Source organism: Gallinula chloropus (genome assembly GCF_964237585.1).
Source record: "Gallinula chloropus genome assembly, chromosome: 14".
NCBI classification, from domain to species: Eukaryota; Metazoa; Chordata; class Aves; order Gruiformes; family Rallidae; genus Gallinula; species Gallinula chloropus.
Window position 1 is genome coordinate 7,993,654 of NC_140099.1, and position 21,090 is coordinate 8,014,743.

At 41.1% G+C, this 21,090-nt stretch overlaps 1 protein-coding gene across 1 annotated transcript; it reads right to left on the reverse strand.

Moving 5' to 3' along the window:
• Nucleotides 1–300: 300 nt before the first annotated feature.
• Nucleotides 301–19,581, reverse strand: TRMT61A (tRNA methyltransferase 61A; the record flags this gene model as incomplete). Its single annotated transcript, XM_084270685.1, has 3 exons — nucleotides 301–629; nucleotides 9,624–9,890; nucleotides 19,251–19,581. The coding sequence occupies 3 exons, from the start codon at nucleotides 19,579–19,581 to the stop codon at nucleotides 301–303; spliced, it is 927 nt and encodes a 308-aa protein (XP_084126811.1).
• Nucleotides 19,582–21,090: the final 1,509 nt, after the last annotated feature.

A 21,090-nucleotide genomic window follows, 5' to 3' on the forward strand; every position in this document is an offset into this window, starting at 1 on the left:
GTTTCACTTTCTTATCGGGAGGGATCTTTATTCTGCACATTCCTGTGAATGGCCATTCCCTGTTAATTTATCTTCTTTCTGACTGCAAGTGGAGCTCCATTCCAGAGTCTCAACATTCCCTTGATGCTGCTCTGGTTAATGCTTGTGTGCTATTTAAACAAAGCATATTCCAACCAAATCTGACTATATATGGAATTCCCTGACAAGTAAAAATTTGGATGCCCTACAAAAAAGAACCATGAACACAGAAAACATACACAAACACACAAACCACTCCGAACGGCACAAATTCAACATGTGCTAAAACAGGCTCTTGGTGGCAAAGGTCAGGTACCCAGTGTGACCCACCATCTCCCTGAGTGGCACGCCGCTTTTGAACTGCACAGTCCCTTGCTGCAGATTAGCGCACGGGCTACCTTGGTTTGATGGGCTGCTGCTGTCAGAGGCAGCACTAGAATTATCCTCAGCTGCTTTTCCAAGGTCAGGGATTTGCAAGTTAATTGTCCTCACATTGTACACTCGGAGCAGAATTTCCAAGGTGTTGATCTCTGTGAAACCATATTCTTCCATCGCGAGGCAGGTCCTCTGGACTTGCTCGATGCAGGGGGAGAAAGAGCAGATCCGGCCACCTGTAAGATGAGACAGGTCAGGGAAAAGAGAGAAAAGACCAAAATGAAGCACTTTTCATCCAGCTGCACACAGATTTACTATTACATAAGACAAAGTAAAAGCATTCTTTGGGAAAATCTCTATGAGGCAGCTATGCATGTCTCAAGTGCACAAAATCAAACACGGATGACTCGCCCTGATGCTTCAGACCCTTCAAAAACTGCAACAACAAATTCATTCATCTTCCCAATCCAGAGTTGCCCACCACATTTGTCCATGATAAAACTGTTGAAGTTGTTCCTTTTAGAGCAGAGACTTTTTTGGAATCACTGCCCACTACTCTGGACGGAGGCACTGCACTGAAGTTGGCACCAACACAAAGCTAGAAGTCATTCTCCACACACTGCACAGAGTTGCCTTCATTAGAATCCGAGCGTGCGTGCACACACTCTCCGACAAAAGCGGCTGTGTTTACTTGAGAACGATGGTATGTGTGTACAGAATAAAGTAATCTCTCCAGGCCATAGATGGAGTGCTGTTAAGGCTTTACCCTTTTAGTCAAGCTGACTATCACGTCTCCTCAGCATTAAAGTCTTCTGGGTACCACACCAGGCAGTTTTACAGCAAATGCTGGAAAGCTCTAGGATAGGAGTTTTAGGTCTAAACTAACACTTGTCTCCTGTGCACAATTAGATTTCCCATTCTAAATAGGGAGTGTTAATAGGCCCCCTACAACTTTCGGTGTGCTGCAATGTCACCTTAACAGCTGAGAATAGAACGATTCAGATTTACTCTGAAAAGCCACAGCCAAATCAGATCAAAGAATTATAAGGACACTGTCTGCCATAAAGCCAGGGCATGTGCTTTCACCCAGGACACAGTGTCCCACAAGGCAACTGCCCTTCCTGAAAAGCTTTTGTGCTGGGGGAAGGAACACTGGGCAATGTAGCTTCGGCTATTGTTTCACTTATTACAATTACATGAAAATGCTTGCTGACCTGATTTGCATTCCTTCCCAGCCCTCTCCCAGGCTCATCCAGTCAAGCCTTCCAACACGAGTTGTCTAAGTAGTTAAAGAACCCGTGCAAGTGAGAGCAAAGCATCCTGCTAAAAATAGAGGCTATGCTGGGACTACATGAAGCCTGCTTTATCTCAAACTCCCCCCTTTTTTTTCCTTATTCGTTTCTAAAGTCACATCTCTAAAAAAAGCAAGCATCAGGTCTGAAAGCGTCACTGTACCACTCTAGTTACTGTGCAGCAATGATGTGCTGGGTACTGACTGGGGAAGAACACTTTCCACCACCATTAATCCACCACACATTAAGTAGGATTTAATTTTCGCCCTGAAATAGTCTCCACAGCCAGGGTTTCTTATCATGCATCTCCAGAACAAAGTACTCTGGACAACTAAATCCCTGGAGTGACAATTAAAAACAAATCTAATAGTCACCTGCAAAATTAATGCTGGTATGTGTCATTATTAACCAACTCTGTTGATGCTGATTTAATTGCACATCCAGTCCACTAGCTCCCATGAAATTAGATTTCTGTGTTCATCAGCACGGCCAGGGCTACCAAAATGTTTCCAAATCTGACAGTTAATCTTTCCTGGCCAAAGCAGTACACACTTCTACCATGTTTGTAGACTGAGAAAAGCTCAGGAAGAAATTTCTGTTGCATAATTAGAAAGCTACTATAAATGCACATATGTCACAGAGAAAGACGTTATATTCTTATTGTGTGAGGAACTGAACAAATGTCTAACTTAGCTAAATGTCAGTTCACAATATCTCTTTGTCTGAGAGGTAAGAATCTGCAGAGAGACCAGAGACTCACTACTATTTCATTCAGGCTTTCTGGTTTTGGTGCTTTATATTGCAATTAAAAAAGGAAATATATTTATATTTACAGTAAGCAACACTGTTCTTATTTATTCTGATCACCAGGGTTTCAAGATATGTTTAGGCTTTTGAATTCACATGCTCTAGATTTACAGTCAAAAACTAAGAAGCCTGCACACAGCTGTTGAGATAGAAGCTGCAGAGCCGCCTCCGGTTCTTGTCAAGCCTTCAATTAAAGGCAGAGCACCCCTTCATTTCCCTCAGGACAGTCAGCTGAGTACAGCATGTCAGTACCAAACTTGGTGATGATTTATCAGGCTGCCTTGTGTCAAAGCAGACTGCTTGGGCAAGTGAGGTTACAGAAAACGGGCTTTCGAGCTGCTTGGTTGGGAAGAAAGCTCCTGCAGTACCTAATACCCAGGGGGAAAGCACCAAAATTAATGTTACTTTACTTACTGCACAGCTAGAAGCTTCTCAGTTATGAAGAACGAGAGAAAAGCCTAACAACTGATACTGCATATAACTGAGAGCATCCAGGGGCTTTTGTTAGTTCTGCCAGTTCCAATTTTTCCCTTTCATGCCTATTCTTTGATTATGATGATACCCCCTTCCCCAATAAATATACCTCCAAATAGCTTAGAAGCAAAACCACCAAGCATCTGCCTTTATGGATCCTAACAAGTGGGAGAGGGGTCTCCTCTGTTTTTTCCTGCACCATCAAGCAGGATGGATTTGACTTGAAGGCTGGACTTGTTTGATTAGGTAGATATTAAGACCAGAAAGCTACAACTGGCAGAAGGTTGGAAGGCAAAAACTCCAGACTGCGAGAGGCTGTCTAAAATAGAAAGATCTGGGAAGCTTCGACTGCCATTGGTGTGTTTAGACCAGCAAAAAAAGCAGACTGAGCAGCAGAAAACCAGCTCTCAGGACATGCTTATCTGTTCTAGGAGCAGAGTGGCTGTCATCTTCTGCAGACCAAATGCTTCTGAATCCTCTACACTGTGGGCTGCCCTCTGTACCCCCACGGGATTACCAGCTCCTGTCACAATCACCAAACAGATATAAATCTAGATTTGAGCATTCATAATTCTCAGATTCTCTGAGAGCCCTCTTGTCCTTTAAACATCAAGAGGCATTTAGAGCTTAAAAGCAGTTGAATATGCATGGCTTTGTCTTGCCATGCCAAGGATTCCTTAGTGAATGAAGAAAAGACATGTACTCCCTCTCTCTCTGCTCGTGGGGCACACTGCACTGTGGATCACAAAGGGGTGGACTGGACTAGAGCAGTGAAATCCACTGAAGGGAAACTTTTTAGTACAAACTGAGTTTGTGTTCTTTCAGAGCTCTCCTTTTAGGAAAGCTACCATTCCTAAATTTGGTTAATGAGATGTGTGTCATCATAAATTGATATAGTAATTATCTGAGATTAATCCTGTTCACATTGGGAAGCTGTGTGAGCTTTTTGATCTGAAGAGCTGTCTAAAAATGTGTTTATTCATGTATAATGCATCTGACAAGTGCTACAGTTGAGGAGAAGAGAATAATGAGACTGCATGAAAGACTTAAATTTTTTTCTACCTTCAATTTTACAGGGAGTGAGTTAGTTTGAAACATTTAATGGAGAGGTTAAATCTCCTGAACCCGTAGGCTGGAACAAGCCCACACAGTCCTGGCAGTCATTGTAACCAGCAATAGGGTTGAGAGGATATGAAAACTGAAGTACAATTCAGACTAGAATGATTTCAGAAATGGGAGCTTAAGGGAAGGGGGAAATTAAAGAGAAGGTTTGCATCCACATAGCACCAAATGTTTTAACAGACTGTATCTAATTAGTAATCAAGGGACACCCCCTTGCATCTTTACAACAGGGCAGTGCCTTGAAAGTTGCTCCTCCTGCAAGAGCAGTTCCTGGTATGTTCCTGTGCAACTCCAACAAACCATTTTGTTTCTCGTTTGTCTGAGCAAGGAGTAACACCTCTACCAGCTCTATTTAGCTAATAACTGTGTAAGGTTTCAAGCATGGAAAATCTGGCAGTGGTACCCAACTGACACGAATTCCAGTGCACGCTTATGATACAGAAAACATGTCCAAGTTATGTGCTCTCACTTCTGTAGGCACAAGTGCTCTGTTAGATTTTTTTCATCCCAGGTTTATTCAGAAGATGCAAAAAGAACATGTGTAGTGAAGCACCATTAAAGTTCTGGGGAAAAGAGCCTGTAATTTTAGCAATGATTCTGTGATGTAAAGAATACAACACAGCATTTCTATCTCTGGTAAAAGAACACAGCTCTGGGGTTTGGGATTTCAGTGCACTGTCGTAACTGGAAGATGATGTTACAAAGATCTAATGGAAGAAAAAAAAAATCATACAGGCATTATCATTATGTAGGGGCGAGGCAGGAGTCACTGAGCAGCATCACCGTGGCATTTACTCTGTGCTAGTAGGACACTAAAAATATTGCCTCTGTAAAAGGGGACAGAACGTCCTTTAAGTGAGTGTGTTCGTGGGCGATTTGATGTAGCTTCCCTGACAAGTGAAATTAGAAGATTCAGCTGTTGGAAGAAATTAAAGGATGTTTCTTGATTCAGAAAAGAAAATTTTCTCGAAATCACTTGCCAGCTCATTAACAGGAGCTTGGTGTGACTGTCTGTAAATATGACCTTAACCTCTACATTTGTAGGTGCATCTTTCAGAAAGAATTTATTCCTGTTCACTATTATCAGCTGTGACAAGGAAATTAAAAAAATCAGTTGGCTCCAAATTGGGGAAGAAAACCCAACAGCTTTCTTTAAGGATCCTTTCATCCCCAACTATTTTTTACAAACTGCGTAATGCCCAATAGCTGTGGCCAGTATTCCACAGCATGGATTATGATGCAGGAATCCTTCTGCTTGATTCTTGATATGTGAGTGGATCACTTTTACTTCAGAACAGACCCAGTGTGTGCACCTGACCTCCCACGCCCTGACGGACTGGAGCTCGGTTAACAGACTCCAGCAAGGTACAGCTACCAGGGCTGGCTCAGCAAACAGCCAGTGCTTGCGAACCAGATGAAGCTGCTTTGTGAGTTAGCACCTGGTCCTAGTGGGGCAGCTTGGCGCTGGACCAGAAGGCATCTCAATGTTGAGAGGATACATTTCAATTTAGTTTGTGGATCTTTAACCTCACCTCGAGTTAACTCTTTGTCAGATCAAAGCAGGTACCACACTAGCAAAGGCCGATGCTGACATTTTAGCAAACACTTATTGCTTCATCCATTTATTTCCAAACAATCTCCTGGGGACACGAGAAGTGTTGATACTGACTGGAGCGGCACCTGCATGAGTGGAGGACAACAGCATGGTAGACTGTCAGGCTCTGCTTCCTGCTGTAACACATTCCCTGTTTGTTCTTGAGGAAGCCTGAGCCCAAACAACATCAGCCTTGATGTCACTGCCCTCTTCTCAGCGTGATTCAGCCTGGGGCACTACCTACCCAGATACCTATGGGGTGAGGACTTATTGCCACGGATCTCAGGTACCCATCACAGCCACACTTGAGTGACTTAAAAAGGGGATCATAACATCTGGGGCTCAAGAAAAATAGCCAGTGAGACTTCCTATATGTGGTATTCCCTGAAAGCGCAGGGCAGGAGGGAGGCAAGCCCAAATGAAAACTGGAACCAGCTAAACCAGGCAATGGCTTTCCGGTACTGCAGGCTGCTGGGAGGATTCTCTTTCACAGCATCTGAAATAACCAAACCTAGCAGATTAGGACAACCATCAATGGCTACACTAAGGGGAAAAAATGCAAACAAGACCTGTTTTAAGCCCACTGTATACAAACAAAACAAATATAAGACTTTGGAAATGAAAACCAACGACTACTACAAAGAGCAGAGTACTGCTGAAGGGCTCCTGTGACGGCAGGAAATGCAGAGGCCCAAACAGGGAGATGTTTAGAGGGAACTTTCCCTGCAGACTTTTGGGGGGGAGACCTGACAGCACCATGTTATCTGATTCAGATGGTATCTCAAAGATCAGAATTTAACAAACTCATAATTTAAGGGCTTCTATGATGCCCAAGAGGAAGTGGCAAGTCTGACTTTAAAATCTTTAAAAGAAAAAAAGCTAACAAAAGAGGGGTGGTTTTAATAATTTTGTGACTCATGGTGGTAATTTAACCACCACCAAGGACTGATTTATAATGCAAGAGGCCAATCCAACCTAATGTATGGCTGTATTTTTCCATCTCCCTACCTCAAAATTTAAAATCTGTACGAAAATTACTGTACAAATGGGTTTCTGCCTCATCTTCCACAGCCTTGAGTGAAATAGACAATATTTATGAGAGTAGAGTAGGTGGGTGCAGAATTATATTCAAAGCACTACAGTATTCAGCTGTGAGATGACTGTGAGTCAAAAGTTTCAGGGCATTTAAGAACTGTAGACTATTAAGGACATTTTTCCTACATTTAAAATTTTTTCTTTATTTGATAAAAAATTAGCCTGAAGGGGTTAACAGCAACTGTGCAAAAACCACCAAGGTCAGATATCAGGAAGAGCGCCCATGACTAGAAAAGCATTAATCAGCAGATGCTGCAAAAGAAAAACAGTGCAGGTCTGGAAATGAGAGCAGGTTCTGCAGTGCAGCAGTGCCCAGGAGATACTACAAGCAGCATTTCTGCTGGATGTGTGACTGGTGAAATCAGCGCAGAAGGATGCAGCTGAGATGCAAGCCTGAACGTCAGCAAACTACATCATCAGAGAACAAGAACCTTCTAGTCACAAACCTACTCTGCCATTTTATTCTTTCAGTTCTTCAGAGGTTGGCAGTGCTTTAAATGGGAGGCCAAGCTACTGTAAGCAGTGTATTTACAGCATACTGCAAGGCATAACGTGAGTGATAAATATACTCTGCAAAGAGGATCATTAACACTCAGCCTACTAGGAGCTGCAACTATTCAGGATCTTGAGCTTAAGTAGGAGAGGAAACATTGATTTGATAAGGTTTTGTTAAGGATGAGAACTCTCACTTACTGTCTCAGCTGAACACTCTATAAAGAATATTGTGGCTTTAAAGAGGTGGCTAGCTGATGTATTGAATTCACTTTGTTCTGATTTCATTCGAAGTACCTTTAGACTTTAGGGAATAAATTACTACTATCTGGCAGTACAGCTGTAATATTTGCATGACACATCACAATGAACCCCACAATGGCTCAAACGTGACCCTGTCCAGATGTGAGAGAGGGGGCGTGGAGGGAGAAGAGTGGAACGACTCATTTTCTCCAGAGATGCTTTATCACTATACTAACCCTTGGAACAGTGTTGAACAGCAGTATGTGCACAGACTGTTCTTACTGCAGAAGAGTTTGAAAACAAAATAAAGGAACACTAAAAAATTATCTGCCTGAGGTAGGGAGAGGGAAAGTTGCAGATACCCTTCTGTCATATTTTAGATATTACAACAGTAAAATAGAAAACCACCACAACAAAACTACCCACATGATTTGGAATAAACCAGAAACGAGTGTAAGTTTGTAGCTATGACTACTGCAAACAATTATATTCTGTACAAAAATCAGCTTTTGTTTATATGCAAAATAGCAAAATCGAAATAAAACATGTCCCCACCTCAGTCAGGTACTAGGAAACCCAAAAGATGAGCCTTAGACCAATACCAGATCTCAGAAAAAACTGCAGCAAGGATCAGCAACTTCACGTTTTTACTGGTACTGGTACAAGGCAGATGTAACCTTGTAGCATTGCACAGAAAAGTACAGCCAGATGGTATGGCCAGTTTGGGACTGTAATACCTTTCCTAGGATTTCAAATGCTGGAGCGAGGCAAGGATTCAAAACTTGGAACTGTTCAAGCAGCTCTGCTTAGTATTCCAAACATGCACCACTTAAATAATTCAAATTGGACTGCGCAATGCAGCGCCTTCTAAGCTGGGAAGTCAGCTGAGTGTTGTGCTCACTAGATTAGATAATTTGAGCATGGGAAGGGCATCGTACAGTGCTCTGAAAATTACTTTCTTCCCAGGACACACTGGAAAGCAGCTACAAATTGAGCTGTAACTCCTGCATGTATAGAGTGCTAAAAAGTCTCCTGTTATTTATTTGCTTTTTAAAGAAAGCATGTGTTACACAGGTATCAGAAAGCTGTCTAGAAGATTCTCATCAGTAGTGGAGGTAGCCTAACAGCTGAATCCGTCCTGACTGAGCAAGGTAACACACATCCAGTGACCTTTAAGAACAAGCTTAAATCCTGTGAATTCAAGAAGACCTAGCAATTCACTTAAGGTTAGGCCTGTATTTTAACAAGGAACTGGGCTTTGGCACATCATCAAGTTTTACTAAACTCATGCCCCAGCATGGGCACAGTTCAGCACTCCATGCTCTCATCATTAGAAAAGTCACTTTTATAGATGGAAGCGATCTGGCACAAGTCATTTCAGATCCACACTAGTGTAACATTAATTAGGGGAAAACTTATTTCAGGGTAACACCATGATTTATTCACTGGAGCTTATTTTTCAACAGGGAGAAGATATATAATGAACTGATGAAATCCATCAAATATCTCTGCAGTTCTGACTGTCACAATCCCAGAACCACTACCATAAGCTACAAAAGCCTTTATGTTCCACTCCCACTACAGCCAAGGGCAAACATGTCCTTAGCAACAAACAGTAGAGAGGTAAGGCAGAAGCTGGTAAAGGTATTTAAGTATAACCACCTTTTCTTTAACATTACTGCTGGGGTGCTCTGTTAATAGGTGCAAATCTGTAATGATTGATGTAAAGTGCATCCGATCACCTTTTATACAAACACCTTTCTACTGAATTGCCAAAGAAATTTGCTTTCAGCATTTATTGTTACTGCTGCTTCACACGCCTCAGATCTAGCAAAATGCACTTGACAAAGGTTCAAAGGGTTTTTTTCTAAACTGCCCATGCTAATTGTAGCAGCTAGCACAAGCCTGTAAGAAAAAGTTTGTTCTTTTCCTTTCAAATTCCCCACTGTAAATTGAAAACGTTTTTTGAAGGTGTTTCAGCCTGAGAAATGCCTAGAGACTTTGACATTTGAGAACAGTGATCACACAACGGAAGCAAGCAGGTCTAGCATATGGCTCAAAGGCAGAGATGTGTGCATGCTTCCTGAACAGAGAGAGGTAAGTGCAGTTACCTTCAGCTTTCAACGCTGACTTCGCATGCCCTATGGCTTCCCACGGAGAAGGAATGTCTAGGAACACAGCATCTGCAATATTTGAGACACCAAACCCATTTTTGCAGACATCCTGGTTGGTCACGGTGACCAGATGCTCCACACCATGCTCACGAAACTCCTCCCTGGCCTTCTCAGCTCTCTGTTGGTGGAATTCCACCGTGTACAGATGTCCCGTGGGAGCCACTGTCCTGATGAGAGCGTGGGAGAGGGATCCACTACCTGTACCTGGAAAAGAGAAACAGCTCATGAAATGCCTTTTGACAGGGCTAAACATCAGAATGAAGGTCTTCTCCTTTAGTCCTCCTGCTTGAGCGCTTACTCAAAACCAAAATGAACAGAAACCACTGGTTAAACAGTCCTTCCTTCACAAGGAGAGGGGGACTAAATTACCCAGGAAACAGTCTTCAGGGTCCTCAATCATTAATTAAAAATCTGGCAAACTCAGGACCTGTCCTGGGTCAAAATAATGCCAAAGGTCAGCTGTAGCTCTAACAAGTGCCAGAAGAGAAAGCTAGGAAGTAAACACAACAGGAAATCTTCAAGGAAATTAATCAGAGTTTTTCTCCAAGTACCAGACTCTTCTAGATTGAAAAGAGATGATGTAAAATTTTAACATATTTTCAAATGCTTGTACTTCATTAAAACAAAGAAAAGACGGTGGCAAATGTCCAAGCTTGAAAAATCCTATTGATACCCGTGTAACCAAATGGCCTTTGGGATTATGGAGTCTGTTTGCCTGGGCCTCTCAGGAGAAATCCAATTCCATCCTCAGCTCCCACTGGAATTGTCCAGAACTAAGGCCTCTTGGCTTCCTGCAGTCACACTGACCAAACAACCTGATTTCACAGGTGACTTACATACATACAAGCTTACACAACCCTAACAGTCTCATGAGATCCATCACAGACCTGAAACTGTATGTAAGTAGAATTGCCACGTACAACCACAGACTATTTTTTCCTTTTTTTTTAGTTTGATAATTTAGGAGACTTATTTTTAATGATCCACTGTCGTATTAAACACATGAATGACTAATAACTGATGTTTCCACTGAAGAGAAGATACACATACCAATTCACACTGCAAATTACTCACTCGAGTGGCATTTAACAGAATAACTCCCCAAACTCAAAACCCCACAGCAACCCAAATCTGTGTTTATTGATTTATAATTTGGTACTTGGAACACATTTCTCCTGTAGAAAGAAAATCTATTTCTAGCTATCTTCAACGACTGTTGAGGCTAAATTCCAGCCTGAAGCAAGTTCTTTCAACTAACATAAATCTTTAAAAAAAAGCTTATAAAGGACAGAACCTAAAGTACAGCAGTGGTAGAGAAAGCTCAGAAATGAGCAGAAAGGAAATTAATTAGGGGACACAGAGGCTGCTACAGCTGCTTAATTGGAGCAATACTTTCTGTAACTGTACAGGAAGTCAGAGTTTACTTACGGATCCAAGGTTCTTGCCCTCTAGTCACACAAGGGGAGAAACACTGTCGTGGCGCTGTATTTAATCTGACAGCTCTGAAAGGGGAGCCATTCAGACTACAAACAGAGCTCAGAGCCCAAGTCTGCCACCAGATCAACCAACTGCACTGTGCCATCAGCACTGCTCCTCTGACTCCCTCTGGGAGGGCTCTGACCCCAAGGGGCAGGCTAGCACACCCCCCACCCCCCTCATGGCAGATTAGATGAGGGAGGACCTACAGATTTTAGCATGGGCTCCAAAGAGATCCAAGGGAAGAGAGGTACCGTGACACACACATTTAAAGTGAAAATCCATGCATTCATGTCAGTATTCAAACAAAAGGCAAAAGACATATACATGTGCACAGTATATGGTCACGGGACTTGTAGGTTCTAAATGTCACTATAAACTTCTCCCTGGTCAAGAGGAGTAATGGCAGCACAGCAGCCATGTGGCTGTAAAAACTCAGTGATATATGTGCATAGCAAAGAAATAGCATTTCATTGATTTTTTAAGTGGGTTTTTTTTTTTAATGGTAAAAGCAGGGAAATACTGTTCACAGGATGCTAAAATGACTGAAATTCTGCCTTTACATTTCATGCCAGAAGGCAGGATTGCACAACTGAGAACTTTTGCAAACGGACGGAATTTAATTATTTTCCTCTCAAAGGGGCAATGCTGCACACTTTCTGCAGCTTTCTGTGCTCAGCTAGAGGAGTGAACAGAAGGCCTGTCAGCACAGCTGGGCTATAAGCAGGAGAGAGAGAGGCAGCTTGTGCATGTATCCAGTTTCCTTGTTCATATTCTTTTACATTTTTAATCGCTTTCCTTTTAAATCTGCTCTTAAAACCACCACTAAGATACTGTTTGTCTCCCTCCTAGGAAAACCCAGCAGGATTTTTCTTTTTTGATTATTTTCTGGTGCTCTTTTTTTTATTCACGAACACTCCAAGCCAAACCCTGAACTAAACCCAGGATGTGGAAAGTCACCACTTGCAGGCATATTACAGCCTGAGCCTTTGTTAAACAAGGTTGCCAGGAATTATTTATTGTTGACTGGCTGCCATAAGCATGAGAATAATACACACGTATCACATTTTAACATATCAAATTCTATGACACTAACATCATTAATGAGAGTATTTCTGAAGATGGTGCCTGCCTTCTCCGTGACAACACTCTCAAAACTGGAGGAAACAAAGAACAAGATGGTTATGAATCACCCACCATTGCAAAACCTCTCCCTGAAGAGATGCCAGACCCTGAACCCAGTCCTGTGAAATCATGAAGACCCTCAACTCTTACCTGCCTGACAGTTCAGGATGCTTGATATGATTCATTAAGAATATGATGGTCTGGCAGTTCAGCATGAGTCCGTACGCACCACAACCCCTAAAGCCCAATCAGCACTATCTACAGAAGGCAGAGGTTCAACCCTAGGTTTCTGTGATGTTGTGGAAGGGGAAGTGAGCATTTATGTTCACCTTCTCCCCCAAAAATCTGCAGCATCCAATAGTCGGGTCCTCCTGCCACCTTAATTCCCTTTCAATTTCTCAATTCCCTTCTCAATTTCAAAATCACAACAGAAAAAAAAAAAAAAGTAGCATCCAACAAAATATGACTCAGAGTCCCAGGCATGAGTTTGGAATAAGTTTTAGTCAGATTCAGGTCTCCTTGGGAAATGAAAGATACCCTTAGCATGATACAGAATCATTCAGGGAAGCAGCAAAACGCAAGGAGTACTACTGAAGAGATGAAGCAGAATGCTACCAAACCTGAAATATCATGGCTGAATTAGCTGTACACAAAACCCTGAATGCTCAAAAATAAGTATTTTGTATCAGAAGAGGCAAGTTAAGAACTGGATGGCCTTCAGTAGATGTTCATTCTCATATAAGTGCAGTGAAATCTCATATAAGTGTGATTTGAGATTGGAAGCAGAAGGTAAGACACTTCTAGAACAAGTAACAGCTTATAGTTTTTATACCATGATGCCTGCCCTTCTGACAGCTTGCACTATAAATAGCCTTGGAAACTGATTGCTCTCTGCCACGGGACAATGCCCATTTAACTACAGCGTATTAATCATGAATGGGCTCTACAGAAGAGAGGTAAACCAACTGTAATTCAAACTGTACTGGAGACACTCTTAACACCACAGTGGCTGTTTTAGAGTTCACTTAGGAGAGCGCTTAGGTCATCGTGTGGTCCCCAATATGTCATATTCAAAGCTCAAATTCTGAGGAGGAGGCACCATGTAGGGGATCAGCACATAAAAACCCCTGGAGTTAGGTGGCTACTGACCTTGAAGATGCAGTAGCCTTCCCATCTTGGGCTCAAGCACCCTCTGTTCTGATACATCTAAGCTCAGGGGAGCTTGTTCTGCCCTTTCCCCAGGCAATGAAAATACCGCCATTTTAGAAGGAGTTCAATCTTAACAAGTGGGCACCTAGATGAAACACTCTTAACTACTGATACTTCCCTCTGATTTGCAGCCAAGAAAGTATTGATCAGATTAACTCCCTGATCACTCCCCTGGATCTGCTCCTCTCACTCCCTGCTTATTCAAGTGGCAGGTTTTCCACAGAGAAGCCTCCACACGTGTCAGCCATCTTGAGACAACGTCCACCTTAAGATGGCTTCTCACCTTTTCCAAGCTGCAGTGGACAACATCTGAGCTGTTCAATAATAACACAAGCTATTTCAACACAGTGCAGATACACATCAGAACACTGTTAAAAGAAACATGAGTGTTACCACAGCATCTAGCATAGCACTTGACTGATAACCAAGTAACACCACTGTTTTCTGTTTAGTCTGGTTTTCTTATTGCAAAGGGTATTTGTCTAACTTCCTGGAATCTCACCCATGCTATAAACCTAAGTGACCTGATTCTGTGTTCCACTACATTTCCTCATTGCAGGCTATCGCTTCGCTAGTCTTCCTTAAAAATTTCTCACCATGGCTGCTTAAAAATTTCTCACCATGGCTGCTTCTTTTTAAACAAGGAACTGCAAACTGGGATTAAGGACCTATAGATGCTTATAGCAGCACTCTTAAGTGCATATATAGGTTCATATTGCTTGAAAGAAGGAAAACTGGAAAGTATGCAAAGTATAATTTAGTACTGGGTCTCTACAATATCTAGTAGCATTTTAATAGAACTGAAGCTTCAAAATTTGGCTGAGATTCTAAAATGAGTAAATACAACAAAACAATGACAGTGTTGCTGTATGTGTCTCCTAGCGACACCACTCAGATCTAGCAAATAAGGCAGGTCATGAGTTAGACATGAGAATGGAAGGAGCCCCAAAAGCAAAGGAAAACGCGTCTTTAGATAGTGCTAACAACTCCACAGCTAGTATCTGTCAAGAAACACTGAACAGAGACTGCTCACTCTACATGACAAGTTTATGTAACAGGAGAATTGCTATTAATTTTCAGCAAACATATGAAGATATATTAAGCATCTGATGGAAACTAACCCAAAGACCTTACTGTGAAGATAGGCAAGGGCTCAAATCATGGTGGCAGAGATGTGACACAGCAAGAACAGGAAGAGAGAGGAGAAAGAGTTTCAAGGACATGAGCTGGCAGCTGAATGGGGAAACAGCAGATCAAGAAATTCCCTTTACAGAAGATCAGCATTCTGCCCATCTGTTGTGGGCACCATACTGAAACAGGCGTTTTAGGCAGCAGGGAGGGCCACTGCTCATTGACCAGATCAAGGAGTTGGGGAAAGACGAGTAGGGAAGTTTTCAAGGTTGACACTGCCTACAAAAGGAATGGGAATGGGAAGACTGAAAAGAATTTTTCCTTGTAGATTAAAGAGTTGGAATTCTTTAGAGAGGGATCTTCTGCAAATGGACGTAATACTGTCAAGTTCAGAGCTGCATGAGAAACACACATGGTGGTCAGGTGAAATGATAAGATGAAAGTGAGAACAGAAAGTCTGGAAACAAATGCCTTAGGGTATGAACAGCATTTCTCATCAGCTGCAGGTCAGCCACAAGTCTGAATACATTAAAGTGATGCCTCATGAGGCCACAGTTTTGGTTCAGTTCTTTGGTCTGTCAAGAGAATACTACGCTCTTCAACGTTTGTACTGAGGCCTTTCTAGTGCTTCAGAAGGTGCTATACAATGATCAGGTCTTCACATTCTTCTCTCTAACCTTAACAGCTGCTAACACATAGATAAGGAAGACATTATAAAACATAGATGTAATTAGTATGAGCATGTTCCAAAATCAAATTAATACTTAGGAACTTTAGTCTGTACTTTACATACCCATAGTTTACATATACTTATGCCACAAACATTGTAAAGACATGAGCAGTTATTAATCAAAAAGGCTATAAGCTTCTGAAGAAAAATAAGCATACAGCTGACTTGCTGGGACTCACTCCACAAAAAACTATTAAACATTTATAGAGTAGCCATTAATCATTAAGTCACAATTAATTTTTTACGAGTGTACTCTTAACAAAATCTATACCCAGGCTGTGAGTTTGAAATTTTCATAATTGTTTTTGAGAAGCTCTAGTGTAAGGCTGGTGAACAGCTCTCATTACTCCTCCACAGAGAAACCATGAGAACCCAGAATACTATTCTCAGTCTCCAGAAATCCAGTCCGTGGGCTCAGAAACCCATTGCTGTGCTGTGTGGCAATGAACAGGATTTAGCAATTTTTAATTTAGGTTTTTGCTGAAGGGAAATGAAAAATCCAATTAACATTTTTGCTCATGTGAGGCTGATTTTGTTGAATGCTGAAGGATCACTGGGATGGTGGTTAGAATAATACTAAATTACATTTTGTCTAAGTATAATGCTCTATCAAAGCCAAAATACTTTTGAGATTTATTAGATTAAATGAGGTTTCACAGTGCTGTACTGCATTTCCTGAGTAATTTAGAGGTTAGGACAGACACTTGCACAGGTCTCACCAGGGAGAGAGGACAGTTAAAAAAGCTTGGGTATGTGGGGACTGGAAAGAAACAAAAAAGGATTCCACACACTTTTGTTTGGAAAAAATACCTGTAAGTTTTCATATTGGTTACAATATGGCATAAAAAGAAATGTAAAAACCTCAACGTTCATTGTCAAATGGAGTTTTACACTACAGGCAGCTGTAATCACTGGACTGAACATAGCCTTCCCAGGAAAGATGACATCAGGATTAGTCTTGGAGAGTGTGGCAACACAAAAAAAACCCCAACTTTCAGCTTATTCCTTTAACTAGACAGTGGCTGCACATGCAATGAATGCAAATGGCATCAAGAGTTACCTGATGAAAATTCCTACTACTAGGCCACCCACAGCAGGTATTTTAGAAGCTATCTCAAGGTTCCTTTGATTCTGAAAAGATCAGGCTGTTAAAGTCTGTATCAGAGTGGGGGATCCCCAGACCAGGGACCAATGCTTTCAAGAGGTCTTAGCTCCAGCAACAGTCCTAACAGTTTTTAAATCTCAACAAGGATTTTTAAATTAGAAATTACCAGAAGACAGAAAAAAGGATCCTACTCCTTCACCTCCATCATAAAGCATCAGATTCTGAGTTTCCTTATAGCCTCAACAGAGTATGCATGGATCCTTTTAATTATACATGCACTGCTGACAAGTATGCTTTTTATGTATTTAAGATTATTAAAAAATGGTAAAAAACTATATTAATATGTTTATAACATTTATGACAAATCATGACTAATAAATTTAAACTGCATAATTAACGAGATATAAAATTAAGCCTCCTGGCTACTTGACTGAATTTTTCTCATTGCATGCAAAAGATCCTTTGCACTGATATTGGCAGCATTACACCGTAACACAGAGGGCATTTCATCTTTCTTTACCAATCCTTTCTTCATACAGGTGTGGAGACTAACCCACAATTCTGCTTGCTAACACTGGGTAAATGCAGGGCAGGCACTCTTCCATAGTCTAATTAGTAAGACGAGGGAAAGAGCCTGGCCTATTTACCATGCCTGCTTTGCCAGTCTGTACAGCAGCTATGAATATCAGCTCAGTTCCAAATAATAAAAAAGACAGACCTCCATGCTAATTAATAATCAAAATACAGCTAAAACCAGCACCAGCAGGAAGCAGACTCAAATGTCATTTACTAGACCAGATTTCCTGCCTTGTTGCTATTAATTGCCATTGGGCTGGTTCTGTCTAGGCTGCACAAGGTTAATCTAGAACTAATGATTTTGGATCACTGAATACTGTCTAATTTAGGATGGCACCAAAGTAGGTTACATCATCACACTAGAGGCTCCAGTTGTCAATACCTGTACAATTTTTAATTCAAATCACTACTTCTGGTCAGCTGCCAGGAAATTTGCAATAAGATCCCTGCTTCAAGGTTAACTGGATGAATTTGATGCAATACTCTTTCTTTCATTCTTTCACAGAATCACAGAACTGTAGGGGTTGGAAGGGACCTTCAGAGATCATTGAGTCCAGCCTCCCTGCCAAAGCAGGTTCCCTTTCTTCATGCACACCGAATATTTCAAGCAACACAGGCAAAACTATAGTAGTAAAACTGTTCACTTTTCCTGGAAAGCTGCATGAAAATAAACCAGGTGACAGTTTCCCATTAACAAAAAGGATTGTTTGTGGCTATGACTTTTGACTCATAACATTTTTGGGAATCTGGATAGGTTACCTCATCAACTGTTTCCATTTCTTAGCTGTTTAGATAAATGAGCTTTTAAACATTTTCACCCTCTCTAGGTGGCTTTGATGCTACTGAAAACATTTTATGTGCAGCTCTGCACTTTAACATTCACCTATTCCCAGTGAGGCAGAACACAGAGAAATTCACATTCTCTGCCACCCTGAATAATTTGCTGTGTTTATTTTTCCCATCCTGTCTAAACACAGTGGGGAGGGGAAGAGGGGAAGAGCTGCCCAGTGAACAATACTGCTGCTTCCCATGACAACCCTAGAAGTGCCTGATCGTCCTGAAAACCAAATTATAAACTCATAGGACCCAATCATTTTAGCAGTACCAGAGGCTTCTGCATGTGGCTTTGCTTGTTTCAAGTGCTGCTCTGCAGGAACCAGTTCCATATACCACCTGTTTCTTAGTGGGTGCAACTGGATGCAGAGGTAAATGGCACTCAGATGTGCTGGAGAGCGGTGATTATGCTTGAAAAGCTGCCCAAAATTATGCTTGGGTGGGAAGAGGAAATGTTAAATGCAATTAAATGCAGTGCAGCACAATCCTGTCACACTGATCCTTTGCCATATCTACGCTTGAGAGGGAAGTGTATTAAAGTGCTTTGTAAAAACGCTCAAAGGAAACAGACAGAAAAAAACAAGGATAAACTCCTTCAGTTCCACGTTTTTCCAGACTACAGAGATGCACTCAAATCATGCAAGCCTCATACTGCCTGCAGTAATAATGTATGAGGGATTATAAACTGTATTTAACCAGGAAATTATCTAGTAATATAGAATTTAACTTCTTACTTCCAAACTAAGCAAGATCACGGAAGCTGTAAGAAAATAAACCAAATTTAGAAGCAAAACACAGCCTTGTGGTGAACACAGCATCCATTGTATTATACAGCTACAGTGATTTTGCACGCAGTTGCAGTTATACAAGTGGATCATACTTTGGAAGAGAAAGATGAAACATACATATTTAGATGGTATCACATAATATAAATACTGCTGATTTATTTCTCTTACTAGTTCAACACCCTAACATCAGAGTCTCTTTCACTGGGTTATCTCAACTATGTTCTCTGAAACTGCAAATTCAAAGCCTGTATTTTTATTCAAATAATGTATTTAAAAATATTTTCAACTAAGTTTTAGAACAAGGGAAGAAAAATGTTTAAACGTATATTCTGTGAAGATAAGATGAATTAATCAAACACTTACTCAAAGGTGTACCCATACATGAGACCAGCATACTGAGGTAATGTTACTTGTTGAAGAAACAGAAGCTGGTATTGCATGCACAACGGAATAGAATTACTCAATGTGTAGGCTGGGAAATTATATCACAATGGAGGAAAAAACCCTTTTTGCAAAATGTAAAGATAAGTCTGTTTTTTCATCAAAGTGCTGGTGTTAGTTCTTAATAAAGGATTTCAACATATTATTACCTGATTCGCAGACTACGGAGCCTGGCTTCAGTTCTAGCATCATGGTGATTATAGAGATGTCAGTGGAATACAGAATCTGTGTCCTGTGTGGAAGATTCATGGTCCACAGTTCTGGGGTTGGGTGAAGAATAAACACCCACCCTCCTTTACTACAGGTCACTCTGGAGCCATACTTCTTGCCTATGAGGTCCACGGAATGCCTGATGACCCCGTACTTAGTCTGAGTTACAGTGCCATGCTGGACTTTCACGGGAAACATGGATTCGTGGCCCAGGAACACAATAGCTGTGTCACCATCCTTTATCGTATCTCCATACTCAACAAAACTCATTGTGGCAGTCTTGTAGTTGGCTGATGGCTGTCAACTAGAGAAGAACAAATATGTCAGGAATCTTCTGCAGAGTCACGACGGAGCTGAAACTACTACAGACATAGACCCAAGTCATTTTATTTCCCTGATACAGAACAAAACCACACTGTGCAAATAAGACGTTAGCAAGGGAACTCCATGAAGTTCAGGGACCTCCCCCCTGCTGTACTCTTGATCCAATTAAAAGCAATGGAAAGATCCCACAGAGTTGAATGCAACCAGTATTTTTCCCATTTTATGGTACATTTTAAAGAAAATTTAGGAAATACATTATAATTTACTCAGCCTGCTCCACAATACTACTGAGAAACTTGCAAGGTAGTACCAATTTCAACACTTTGTTCAATTCCAGTTCACAGGTTCTCAGACTATGCTGTTAAGCAGTAGCTTTCATTTCCAAATGCTGGCTTATCCCTTGGTGATTTACAACATAAGACAGCTGTTACTTGCCTGGATAATATTCACTAGTTATTAGGGCCACTAACAAACGTTTTAGAGATAGAATAGAGGTAGTATCTGCTTTAATTCATGCATAAGTTTGACCAACTATATGGGGAAAAAAAAAAAAAGAACATTGTGGCCCTTAATTTGTCATTGGGTTGCAAAGTAATTGTCTGGGAAGTGATCTGTGCTGCAGCTGAATGCAAACAGTCATTTGCAAGCTCATGCAAACAGGTCTATCACTTTAGCCTCGTGGTCTGAGAGCTGTTTAGAGAATTACAATTAAATTTTGCTGTCTTTGAGAAGACAAGCTGAAAAAATGATAAAGCAGCTTACAATAAAACCTGGCATTGCCTTTCAGATTAGGCAGCTAACTAAGCTGCAGGTTGATCAGTCATAGAAAGAATTGTTTAATGAAGTAATGGCGATCCCAAAGTTAAAAATTGAAGCCTGTGACAGAAGGCTTCAGAAGTCAGATTTCTGGTTCCACAAGAGAATTAAAAGCAGCATTACTTTTAGTGTCAGAATGATTTGATTACAGCACTTCTGTATTGAATGTGTAACAGCTTCATCCTACTTCACTGTTCTCATTACAAATGTTTAGTTCTCAAATTCCAGTCCACTTTTGTTGACCAAAACTCACTGTAGTTCAATTTGTTGTTAAGCAGCTAGATTTATATTTTTTCCACTGCAGTCACCAAGAGTGATAAAACAGATGTGCCTGTGGCCAAACCTTCCAAACCTTATGACATGCTTATTATTGCATAAGGTATTCAGATGCCAAAGCAGAACAGGCCTGTCTGGAGATATGGTGAAACAGTAAGGAAGGCATCCCATGACTTTAGAAATGTATACTTATACTGGACAGTGCAAATGTTTAACTGTGTTTTGCAGCTTGCACCTTCTGAATATGTTCATGTGTTAATCTTTCATAAATTACATTTGTAGTTGATATATTAGTCTCCTTTGCTCTCTACATAGTGTGCAGGCGTCTTGGTACAATATTACTTGTGCCACGTGGAGCTGTGG